The 12,232-nt window shown below is 39.0% G+C and overlaps 1 protein-coding gene across 21 annotated transcripts in view; it reads left to right on the top strand.

The window, feature by feature from the left end:
* Positions 1-12,232, top strand: part of KIAA1217 — a 377,584-nt gene that overhangs the window by 273,294 nt on the left and 92,058 nt on the right. For all 21 annotated transcript variants that reach the window (XR_014689829.1, XR_014689830.1, XM_084510244.1 and 18 more), the window contains one exon: positions 11,846-12,044. Coding sequence is in view for 19 of the 21 variants with exons in the window: in XM_084510244.1 (XP_084366370.1) it covers positions 11,846-12,044 (199 nt within the window). In the remaining 2 variants the exon portion in view is untranslated. The remainder of the gene's footprint in view (positions 1-11,845; positions 12,045-12,232) is intronic.

Here is a 12,232-nt window from a genome sequence, read left to right as displayed (position 1 = left end):
AAGGCCTCTGCAGAAATGTGTGATCCTGCCAACATTCACATTTGCCTTTGGAAGAATTACTGCAGTACAGAAATTGCACAACTGCTTAAGGATAAGAATGAGGAAGGTCTTAAACAGCCATGGAATATTTTGAATATTATTTGTTAGCCCTTTTGGTCCCACATTTTAGCAGGCATAGATTTTAATGTCTGATTGATTAGTTTGCTGCTACCTTCCATGGAAATGCTGTTAGTGATTATAATATTAACACCTTGATCTTTTGCAGCAGTTCTTGCAGGTGTTTCTCAAAGCCCATTAAAGAAAGATTCAGAGATTACCATTTCACACACAGGAGAATTGTTGCAGAGAGAGGGGCAGTAGCTTGGTTGCTGCCACCTGATGGTAGAAATAACTTCATAAGTGTATGTGGAATGTACTGTAAAACTTACAAAGAAAAATTAAAATTGTAAAGGTAGACATATATTACATTGGTGGTAATTAATTACTATTTACTATTTTTGAGCTGGAAACTAAAACAGGTGTGTTAAATCAGCACAGATTTATAAGAGAAGTCTGTGATTTATTAGCAGTGGAACTGCCCCCTTGGATTCCTTAGGGCATGACTCAAGCCTAATGAAGTCAGCAGTATCTTCAGCTTAATTCATGGGAGAGGAACTCCATGGGAACTGTATTTCAAGTTAAAGCTGAGCATAGCTTTAATGTATTCAGTCATCTTAAAGAAATTTTCCCTATCTTGTCTTTTTACAGTGTATGCAAAGCAGCCAACATGCAAAAAGGTCATGTAAATATTTTCTGTCATGGTCAGATACGTTAAAGTGGGCTGGCAGGTCTTTAGGAAAAACAGCCTGAAACAACTAGTTCCAACTATGGAACTGAAACACAGATCCTACTACTGTTACCTTAAAATATTCTAAGGTAACAGTAGTGTTCCTGTTCAACTTTTTTAGACTTCATCTTCTTTCACATTTCTTCAAATTGTAGATGAAGTTTTAGGACTTGGAAAGAAAATAAAACCCACTTCTTATCTGAAATGTTTTGCAGCAAGAGACCAAAGGAAGGTAAACAATTGTACCAACATATCTTAGTGCTGAGAGTTTTTTTCTGTTTCATTTATTGTCCTTACATGGTTTGTGAATGACAGATATATGGAAGAGTGAAATGTGGGCCTTCCCAGGCATGCACTTGTGCACTCACATTTATTGCCTACCACATTCTTCCTTCTATAAAAGAGTATCTTGTGTGTACCTGAAAAAAATATATTTCCAAGAAGCAAGATATTATTTAGTACATACTGTCTCAACAGAAGCACGTTCTGTCTGCCACTAAAAAGCTGATAAACAGTGTGCTTTAGATGTTGTGTCACATTGAAGCTGGATTTTACCCCGTTGTAACATGGTGTATCAGCATGGATCCAATGGACTCATTGCAGTGATTCTGTAATAGAAGATGTGCAGTGTGCTAAGTTAAACCATTAGCTACCTGTGTCTGCCATTACTATGTCTATTAAATGTTTTCTGATGCAATCTTTATTATTTATTTGCACTGCAGTAATACTAAAGGACCCTAACTAGAAATGTGACCTACCTGTGTTGGGTAATACACATAGTGAGAAAATGGCCCTGTTGGAGGACCTTGCAATGTAAATAAATCCAAATGAAAAATGGTGAAGATAACAGGAGAGGTACTTAGGATCCATATTGATAAACTATATTCCCTCTTTACGCCAAATCATGCCTGAATGTGAGGTGCAAGGTTTTCATTCTGCTATATTACTGCTTCTTATTCAGTCAGCAGCAACGGTTTGGGCTTTCAGCATTTGGTGTCTTCTGGAAGAGGGATTTGGCAGCTGCAGTAGCCTGCACAGGCCAAATCACCTTTCTAATGAAAGGTATGGGTCATATCTGGCATAGAGCGATATATCACTTGGACAAATTTGATCGAAGCTGCATGTTAGGTAAAATTCACAAGTCTAACACTAATCCATTTACAAAAGGACATGTAGTCCTGTAAGCAAGAAGTGTATTGCAATTCCATGCATTGTGAGAAGTTCAAGAATTTGGCCAGTCGGAGAAGTGTAGTGCCTTTCCCTCTGCACAGTGTGTTTAGGAATCACTGACAGCGCTGACAGCAAGTCCCTGAATGAGGAACTCTAGGATTTAGTCACTGCTCCCACTACTGTTTATATATTTAGGTAGTGATGCTAATGCAGTTACTGCATGGAGCTGGGCCTGAATTCAGGTTTCTGTTCTCAAAGGGAAATCCTGTCATCTCTACACTGTCATGCAAGGCTGTCTCTCGGTTTGTTTTCTTCTCATTCTCTCCCCCTCTTTTGCATTTTTGGCTATAGGGTAGCCTGAGTTAAACAGGATAAGAGGATAATTGCTGCACCAGAGGCTTGTTAATAGCCTGCTGATTAGGGTACTCTTTTGGGATATTAGGGTCAATAGTCTGGAGAACTCTCAAGCTGGAAGCACTTCTAGATAAATTTTTAACTACTCATCTATTTCATAGAAGAGGGGCAGTTGGTACCATTGCTTTTACCCAGTTACCTTCTGTGTTGAATATACGTGGAGGGGGTGGAGGGCAGTGATGAGGGGAGAGCAGTGGATGATGATTATTGTGACTTTAAGAAAGCCTTTCACACACCTCTTTTAGGATCCTTGTAGTCACACTGGGGAGAGATGGGTGGCCTTCAAGGTGGACTGGTCTTAACACTTCATAGTCCGACTGGCAGCTGGTTTTGAGTGGTCTTCCTCAGGGGTGGACCCTGGGGGTAGTACTTCTTAACATTAGCAACCTGGCTCTTGGGATGGAATGACCAACATCAGGGTTAGAGTTAACACCAAGCTTTTAGTGTACTGGAGAGTCAACCTGCCTCTCACTGGAACCCCAGTGAGCTCAAGGAATGGGCTGGCAGGAACCTCATGATGCTCAACAAAAGGAAAATGCAGAGTCTTTGTGCAACAGCATAGGCAGGGGACAAATTACCTTGGGAGCAGCTTTCTGAAGAGGACTTAATGTCTAACAGCAATGTGACTATAGGTTAGCAGTGTGTCCTTGCAGTGGTGAAAACTACATGAACAAAACTAGCCACCAGGTCAAGGGAAGTGATTGTCCCCTTCTTGTCAGCATTTGTGAGGTTGCATGTGGGTTATTACCTCCAGTTTTGGCTCCACTAGTATGAAAGAGATAATGACAAAGTGGAGTGAGCCCAGCAAATGGCCTTTTGGCAATGTTCTCCTTAACCATGCTAAGTTCACAATTCCGTGATCCTGTTTAAATGTAGGCCCTAATGACTTAAGGCCTTAATGACTCATTCATCTGGTGTGATACTGGAACCAACTCTGCTTTCACGTGCTGGTTGCTCAACCCCTAAACCTGTTGCTGACAGTAGCAAACTCTTTAGAAATGAAATAACTTCAGAAGTATTGAAGGTAATTCCTATAGTAAACATATAGTAAACTTGGTAGGTGTGGCAAAACTACCAAATCATATATGGCCTATGAATATGGAGTAATAACATGGTCAGATTCTGCCCTTGAACATGTCCCTTCTACATAGTTTAGTACTAAAAAGCAGGGTTTATAAACAAGAGTCACCACTCAAATAATGTATTTAGTGTATTTAATGTAGATTTACATAGGAAGGAAATACAGTTGGGTAGGACCTTGCTCTCTTTTTGTGTTTATTCAAGAGGAAGTACATGTATTACAAGAAGCTTGATGGGTTTTGTTTGTTTGTTTGTTTTTGCTATTGCCCTTTTAAAGGTTTCAAGCAAAAGTGTCCCTGTGTAAAATACTTGCTTACATGGTCCATAAATGCTTAGTGTGTCTATGTAGTCTTTGGCAGACACATCCTCTGAAGCTGTACTCGCCAGCTTAATACCTCTGGCTGGGAGCCGGCTGGCCAGGGCTTATTGGCTTCTTCAGAGGTCAGGGGCTCAGCTTCTGGTGGGCAAAAGCAGCACGGCTGCTAGCGCCTGCATAGGAAAGTCCTGTAGCTGTTCGTGTGTAGTTCTCTGATTTTACTACACTAAATTGTTTGGTGAGTGTGAACTGGAGTCAATCCTGCATGGCAGAGCCTATGGGCCCTCTGAAAAATAGCTCTGGGACACATGGACTTTCTAGTTTATTTCACTGAGTTGTTCACTTGTCATTTTTTTATATTTTGTCATTAAGTGTCATAGACTTTCTCTGTTCTTCCAAGTTTACTGGCATCATTTTGTCAGTTAGGGATATAAAAAAGTCATCTTGCTGGTCAGTGGAGCTATTCTGGCAAGAGCAAGGATATAGATGCAATTACTATCCAAAAGTCATCCTGCCAGAACATTGTTTTCTACCTGGGGAACTAGGTTAAACCGAAATGTTCCCCCAAACTCTCAAGATTATAAAAGTAACTGTCTGTGCTTGATGGGCTTGCTGACGTAGGTATATGGTAGTGCCTTTGCCAATAGGTGATTTCACTTTTTTTTTTTTTTTTCCCCTGCAATCAAATAGGACAAATGCAAGTTTTCTCTCAGTAAAGAAAGTTGTCCGTTGCCTTTTTTTTTTTTTTTTTGATTGTTTGTTCCTTTTTCTTCTAAGCCAGCTAAATGTATTCATTTGTAGTAAAGTGCTAGTATTTGAGTGACAGATAAAAATCATTATTTCTCGTAATTGTTTGGTTGAAATCATATGTAACTGCTAAATTTTCCATATGTCTTTTTCACTGGGTAATAAATATAATGCAGAATTACAGCACTTTACAGTAAATAGCAGACAAGGATGAAATAGTAGTAAGAAGTACTGGACTAAATTCAGCAGTTCCTGTTTTTATTAAAATTGTTATCAAATAACTTAATACCTTGAGTAAAAGTCTTCAGGCTGTTCTGGAATACAGTTATATTAAATAACTATTTTATTTCATGAAAAGATCTACTTCTTGATTCTCTTAGTACTTGAAGACAGCTAAGAATATTTATAGACGCTTTATGAATGTGGAGGACAGATTATCAGCAGGGAGTAGCTAATGGAAACTAGTACGAGAGCTTCAGGCTAGAAATACCACAAGGATCATGGCAATGACCTCAGACTAGTTGAAAATGTGAGTGGTGAAATAAGAGAGACAAGTATTGTGGGTGTGGAAAGAAAGAACTGCATATTGAGGAGTTTCTTCCACACTGCTAGAGGTGTTAGTGTAATAAAGTTTTATCTGCATAACTTTTGCAGAATTTGGTGATAAGGACAACAGCTATGAGTTATCTCTGTTTATCTGATAGTGTGAGGGAAGAACAATACGGGGCTGTGCCACCCTTAGTCTTATATTTTATAATTGTGTCAGGAAAATCAAAGAAAAATTTGAAGGATCTTGACGTTTTAGTAAAAAAAAAAAAAAAAAAAGAATGTTAAATTGATTTTTGAGGAAATGCTTGGCAGTCTATATTGTGATCCCCTCTGGATCATCCTGAAATGTTCCAACAAAAACAGTTATCAAGATTTTAAAAGTTATCCTTAGATTTAGAATTGATACAGGACTCAACAGGAACTAATATGGGTTCATTTTCTCACATCTGCTCTTGGCATTGCTGCTGACTTCAGCGTGAGGGAAGGTGCAGACAGAGCCAGTGACTCAATGGCCATATGGTGGAAGATCGAGCTAAACCAGCATGTAAAGACAAAGACTGTCCATCATCTCAAAAAGATACGGCTAATTGATAGTTAGGTAAAGAGTAAAATAAATCTAATAACTCAACACTATGTTATTTAATTTACTTTCCAAAACATCACTCAGCTTGATTTCTGGCAATTCTTACTGTATTTCCTCACCATGTGCTCCATATTTCTTCTCCTTAAGACACAGCTTTCTTTGCTAATTTATCCAATTTTCCATTCCTTATATATTCTCTACTAATTCTTAATGTAGTATTTTGGTGGCGTTACTCACTCAACAACCTCTAGAGGCCTATTTTTGTAGATACATATTTTTCCCCTGTTTTAGTTATACCTAGCTTTGCAGCTTTGATTTAAAGAAATTCCAGAGCTGCCAATGCCTTTGATTGCTTTAGTCCAAACATCTTCACTAATTATTTGAAGCTTTCAAATTGGACAGAGAATTTCCAGAGTGTACATAAAGTGTCTAGGTCAGAAGAGAACAGCAGTACCTTGTTCATGCCTCTGATTCCTGGTTCTGTGGGAAGGTTTCAATGCTCCACCACCCAAGCATCAAACATCAGCCAAATACATTAATACTTCTCTTCAGATGGGAGCCCATGGATTAAGGTGTTACTAAATGTCAATAAGATTTTCAATACAGAAATTTGCAAGGTGTCTTACCTGCACAGTGAGTTTCCTATGGCTTCACAGAAAAGAAACACATGGACTCCAATGTAAGCTTTAACTATATTTTCTTTTCTAACACTGAGAGGTTATTTAACTTTTTAAGCTTTTGTTTTCTTTCCTTGATTATCATCGTAACAGTGTTTGTCCACTTAAAATTTGTTGTGGCTGAGAATTAACTGATATTTGTAAAGCTTCCTGAATCGTATTTGTTAACTTATTCATGATTTATCAGATATTTAACTTCTTTCCACTGTTGAGCACTTCACATTTTTCTGCTAAATAACCCGTTTATAGGGATAATTCCTGTTCTGTGAATAAAAGCTAGTTGTGATTAAACCTCCTCTAAGCATCCCTGAACTAGCTTTCAGCTGCCCAGCACTGAGGTCATCGCTAGCAATAAAATCATGACAGTATGGTGTTTAGTCAGGATTAGGTCAGCACCATATAGTAGATGGAAGTGCTGAGAGACATGAGCAGCAGGGTGGTGTCGTGCTGCCTACACAGCATTAGCTTTTGCCATGAGGAGTAAGCCTTTGCCACCTGCAACTAAGGAGTCAATGTGCTTGCTGGTAAGGGTACGGTGCAGCTCTATAGACACCCTGGACCCCATGAGTTCAGTTATGGTTCGCTGTTATACTGCATAGACATGTCCTCAGTAAATAATTGGGTTCTACAGACTTTGTTGTTGCACTGGCAGCTGCATCTGAGCTGAACGCCTTTCCATGGGCCTGGTGTGTCTACGTGAGCCACAGCCACAGCATGGGCAGTCCCCAAAGCAGTGCTAGCACAACTACAGGCTCAGGGTGGATGCTCCAGGCCCTGGTGGGTTCAGCTTGTGTGTGAGGCTCTGCCTATATAAATCAGGTTAAAAGCGCATCTTTCATTACACCCTGCTGCTTTGCATATAGACTAGCCCTGAGGGGAAAGACTGTTTTGCAAGTCCTTCTGTTACTGACCCTTCCTAAAGGGAGGAGCAGAAAGCGGTTTGTTTTTGAAAGACCTCTGTATGCAAGGAAGGAAAGGGCGATCATGTGGTGTGTTGCGTGATCATCAGAAGATCTGGATTATGTGCTTGCAAGCCTTTCTTTGAACGTGTCCTTTCACCTCTTGGGTGTTTAATTTCCCCTACTATAAAACATACTTTGCTGTTGACAGGAATTTTGTGAAGCAATTTGTAAAGAGGTTTAAGTTTCTAAGTCCTGGCTTACATGCAAATGTTTTGTACTATAGCCTGTGTTTAATGCCACTACCCATTCATTGTCCGTGGGATAAAGAACAATCAGAATTTCCAGAGGTGTTTCTGAAAGCATTATACCAGCATAAAGAAAGGGAAAGCCTAACACTGCAATTTGATTGTAGCTGTAGAAAAGCCCAGGCCTGGCAGCATCTAGGAGCACCTAGGAATGGTAGCCACGGTGTTGGCTGACCTGGACCATGGGCTGTTACACAGTGTATTTCTCATGTACCCTGGTGTTTCTTGTCTTCCTAGACTAGTGGGGCATGTAACAGTCCAGTTTATTTTGGGTTGTTTAAAACTCAGCACAATCTTCATGTTTCAGGTAAATCCGTTGTGACAGAAGCTTAAGTGAAGAGAAACGTTAGGGTACATGGAGACATTAGCATCTCTTTTGTTTAGCTTTCTTTCCAGCAGCTCTGCTGGCATATATGCTTGTGCCCAAACAAAACCTGTACCTGTGCTATATTCTATTTATTCTTACTTTAATTCTCCAAGGGAGTAACTTTTCAGCTGAAGCTAAAACGCACCTCAGAGCTCTAGCAGCTTCCATGAAGCTGGCCACATGGGTATTTTCAGAGTTCAGAGTTTTAGCCCATCGGTGTGTGTGAGAAAACTAACGAGGATGACTTAAAATAATGAATTAATTTGGAAGTATTTATATCCTGTCATGCTGAAACAGGATTTTTAGGAGTGAGCAGTTAGTTTTGTCAAATAGGAAATGCCCTAAAGCATTGCTGTATCATGAAACGTATCAGACACTTCAAGAGCAAAGGCAGTAGTTTTTTTAAAGGGCTTCTAACTTAAGGGGGAGTAAGGAAAAGAGAGTTTATTATGCCTTTGACAGTGTCTTTTACCCCTACAGTAATATTGTGGTCAAAACATTTCTCTGATTTATATGTTAAAGCTCTCTGTTTTAAGGCACTATTTTTTTTGGAAAACATGCATATTTGCTTTGAAAATCAAAGACCTAAAGATGACTGTAATTTTGTTTTGGATCAATATTTTGTGGGACTATTTGAGGACAGGCAGAGTCAAGACTGTTCTGGAATAATTCAGACTCATGAACGAGAAATATTTTCAGTTCTAACATTTCTTTTGACTTAATTGTTTCAGTAGCTCAATATTCAGAATCCATTTATTGTCCTGAGATGCAAAAGCAGTGTTTTCTGCATTCTGAGCTAACTTTTAAACTAAGCAGAAAAGAGAGTCAATACACACCTGCAAAGCTGCTATGAAAAGTGTGTATTTTGGGCCAAAAATGTTTTTTTGCTATTTAATCCAAGAAAGTTTCCAGTAACAAAATATTGAAGGTTCCTTGTGTTCTGCCTAAGAACTGAAAGCTATCATCAAAAATGAATGTTTATGCACGTCTTGGAACAGTGAACTAAATGCAATCATTAAAAACATGTACTTTAAAAAATCAAATATAGTTAGTTCCTGAATTCTAAAAGGTGTTTCACAGCAGAGAATATTTGAATGAGCACTAAAAAAAATATTTTTACCTTAAAAGAACATAAAGAAATGAATGACGTCTCAAATTAAAATGAAATAATAATAATATTTTTTTTAAAAAAAAAGTTTAATAACTCATGAAATATTGGCATCAAAAATAGAATTCTTAGGAAACTTTTCCTCAACCTTCTAAATAAAACCAGTGACTTTGCAGTCTCAAACATTTTTTACAACCAATGGAAATAGAAGTTTATAGTAGGATTCATAAGGGGTCTGATGTCAATTTTAATAAAAGAAGTATCAGCTCTTGATAATAGTAGGAAAATGATTTTTAAAATGTTTTATAAAAGCAGCTTAATGTTAAATAATGGTTAGGTAATATTGAGCTGTCTGTTTAGTATTCATAATAATTAACATCTTCCTTTCCTAGCTTCAAAAACAATTATCTACCAACTGCTTGTAGGCACATCTGCCTAAGTATGTACTCATTCTTCTATAGCAATATAGTGACAAAAATACAAAGGACTATACAAAATACATAGGACTATGATAGCTCATCTTAGATTAAAATATCTTCTGCTGTTTTTTCACTAAATGCCTTTATGTTCTAGGACTTCAGTTTTTGCCATTGTTTTTGCTCAATGTTTGTACCTCACGTCTCTAAGCTGTTGTTGATAGTTTATGGGAATGTTGTCCCCTTGTTAATGACTTTCATGTGAGAATGTTTGAGTCACCATCTAAGTTTTGTGATTTGCTGAGATTTGGTGATGACTGATGGTAACAGCATTAAGGAGCTTGTGTTCCCAACCCTCCAGTTTGTATTGACCACAATACAACAACACACAGTCCATCTATGATGCAATTATTGTGGTGAATTCAGTTTGTGTAAAGTACCCTGCCTAGTTTTAGCCTACCTCTGTTGGCTATTGGCAGATGCAAGGCATGGCAGCACAAAACTCTGCTCAGGCCCCAAAGTCTGCCTGAAAATAAAAGACAGTAGCAATTAGTTCAATCCGAATGCTGAGCTTCTGCCATTATGTGTTGGCAGCATCCAAACTGGGTGGTGTAAAACTGCCTTGCTTGTATGAACTACTGTGACTTTAGTGTAGAGGCTTCTGTAATCACTAATTCTTGAGCAAATCCCTTTTACCAATGCTTTCCTATGGCTAGTTAGCCTATGGGCCACATACAAAGCAGTTACCTCCAAATCTTAGACAGCTGGTGGAACTACAAACTTCAGTGGTATTTTTTTCTTATTTTTTTGCACGTTTTCTTTTTTTTTCTCCTCCATCTCATTTTGGCCTGCTAAGTGTCTGCAAAGTGAATGATGTGCCATTTTACTGTCTTTAGACACCACTGCAAAAGCTCTACCTGCTCTATCTCTTGCAGCTAGCATAGGAGTAAAGGTGTTCCTTCCAAGCACAATGCACTGTTGTACAGAGACACATGAGATGGCTGAGCAAGAGCCCAATGTGATCCCATCAATCCATGCTCAGGCAGGACATCTGTGCTTTGAGTATGGAGTGGACATGCAGGCTCAGCTGGGCTTGCCAGTTCCCTTTTCCTCTGTACTCAAAGTAGTTCAGCTGAGTATTTGCCTCTGCACCTAATCTCTAGTGCTGTGGATCCCAGGAATATTCTTTCTTTGGTTGCAACCATGTGGTAGCAGCCTGTTCTCTTCTGTGCAGGTCCTGATGAGCTTTCCTACATTGGAGATGCTCATAAGAACACCTTCTGGTGGTCTTCAGGTGTGGCATGGTCATAGCTAATCAACCACACCAAGTCCAGTCTGACTTCTGCTGATCATTGAGGTCTCTGTTCTCAGTGCTTTGGTCCTTGGTGGGCTTTGTAGCTTGAGATGGAATGGGATTGTGCTGTCACAAAGCTAATGACTTGCAATATGGCAGCAAAACTTGCAGTACGGCAGCAGCCAGTGGAATACAGGCAACCACTGTATATACTGTGGCTATACTGTATGCACAACACAGACAGGATGGAAGGTGTACTGGGTATCCCTTCACTGAGTCCCTGGTCTGTATGATCCATGTTTTTTCCATTATCCAACACCTTACAGCCTCCCATTCCTTGAAAACAGAGAGTTAGCTATATCAGAATGGTGTGCTTTTTGTCTTCAGTGAATAAGAATACCCACATTTTGCAACCCAGCATCCTAAGATCATTCATGTTTCTCACTGAGTGCTAAGGATGCCTATTAATACTGCTGTGAAACTGAAAGGATCTGAAATTGCTCTTTTTTATGTGTGAGACCTCAGTTTTACTCCTGCTAGGAGTTTCACCTGGGGCTTTATACTATGTAACGCCAGCAAATTGAACTTTAAATATAAAATAGCTAGTGTTAAAATGGAAGTCTGTTTCTGGGGAAGACTGTTCAGTAAGCATGAGGCTAAAATGCAAAATTTATGTTTAATGGTAACTGGGTGATATAAAATGGTGAAGGTCTTCCTCAACTACTCAACTACGTTAAGAATAAACGTACCTTGTGAATTACCAACACCTTCCCCTATAGAGCAGACTTGGTGTGTTTGGGATTTTCCATTGGCCTTCTTAAGGTAAACTTCTAATTTATCTAACTGAAAAACAGTAAAAATAGGCTTCTCAGCAAAGTGCAACATTGGAGCAAGCATATTTATCAGGGCACAATTCTATCAGGGTTCAATGCTCTACTCCAATATTGTGTTGAAAAGGAAAATTTTGTATGTGCTTTATGAGCAAGGGGTGTGAGCTGATTTTTCTCTGCTTGGTCTGTGTCCTACATGGAAGGGCAGATGATTTCTCTGCACTTAAGAATGTTAAATTTACTATTATATTTTCCTTGTAGGTGTTTTGTATCTTCAGTATGGAGACGAAACAAAGCAGTTGAGGATGCCAAATGAAATCACAAGCACAGACACAATTCGTGCCCTTTTTGTAAGTGCCTTCCCCCAGCAGCTGACAATGAAAATGCTGGAATCGCCCAGTGTGGCCATTTACATCAAGGATGAGAGCAGAAACATATACTATGAATTGTGTGATGTGAGGTAAGTGTAGAAGCAATTACAGCTGCCGGGTTTTGGATTTGTTTTGTTGTTGTTGCTGCTTTGTTTTTTGTTGTTGTTGACTGTTTTTTTGTAGCACACTTATAGAATAAAAAGGAGTGTAGCTGATAAGTATCTAGCAGATAGTGTCCTAACACATAAAGGCCTGTTCAGTGGTATCTAAGCAATAT

The sequence above is a fragment of the Aythya ferina genome (assembly GCF_964211825.1).
Source record: "Aythya ferina genome assembly, chromosome: 2".
NCBI classification, from domain to species: Eukaryota; Metazoa; Chordata; class Aves; order Anseriformes; family Anatidae; genus Aythya; species Aythya ferina.
This window is presented reverse-complemented; position numbering and strand designations above follow the sequence as displayed.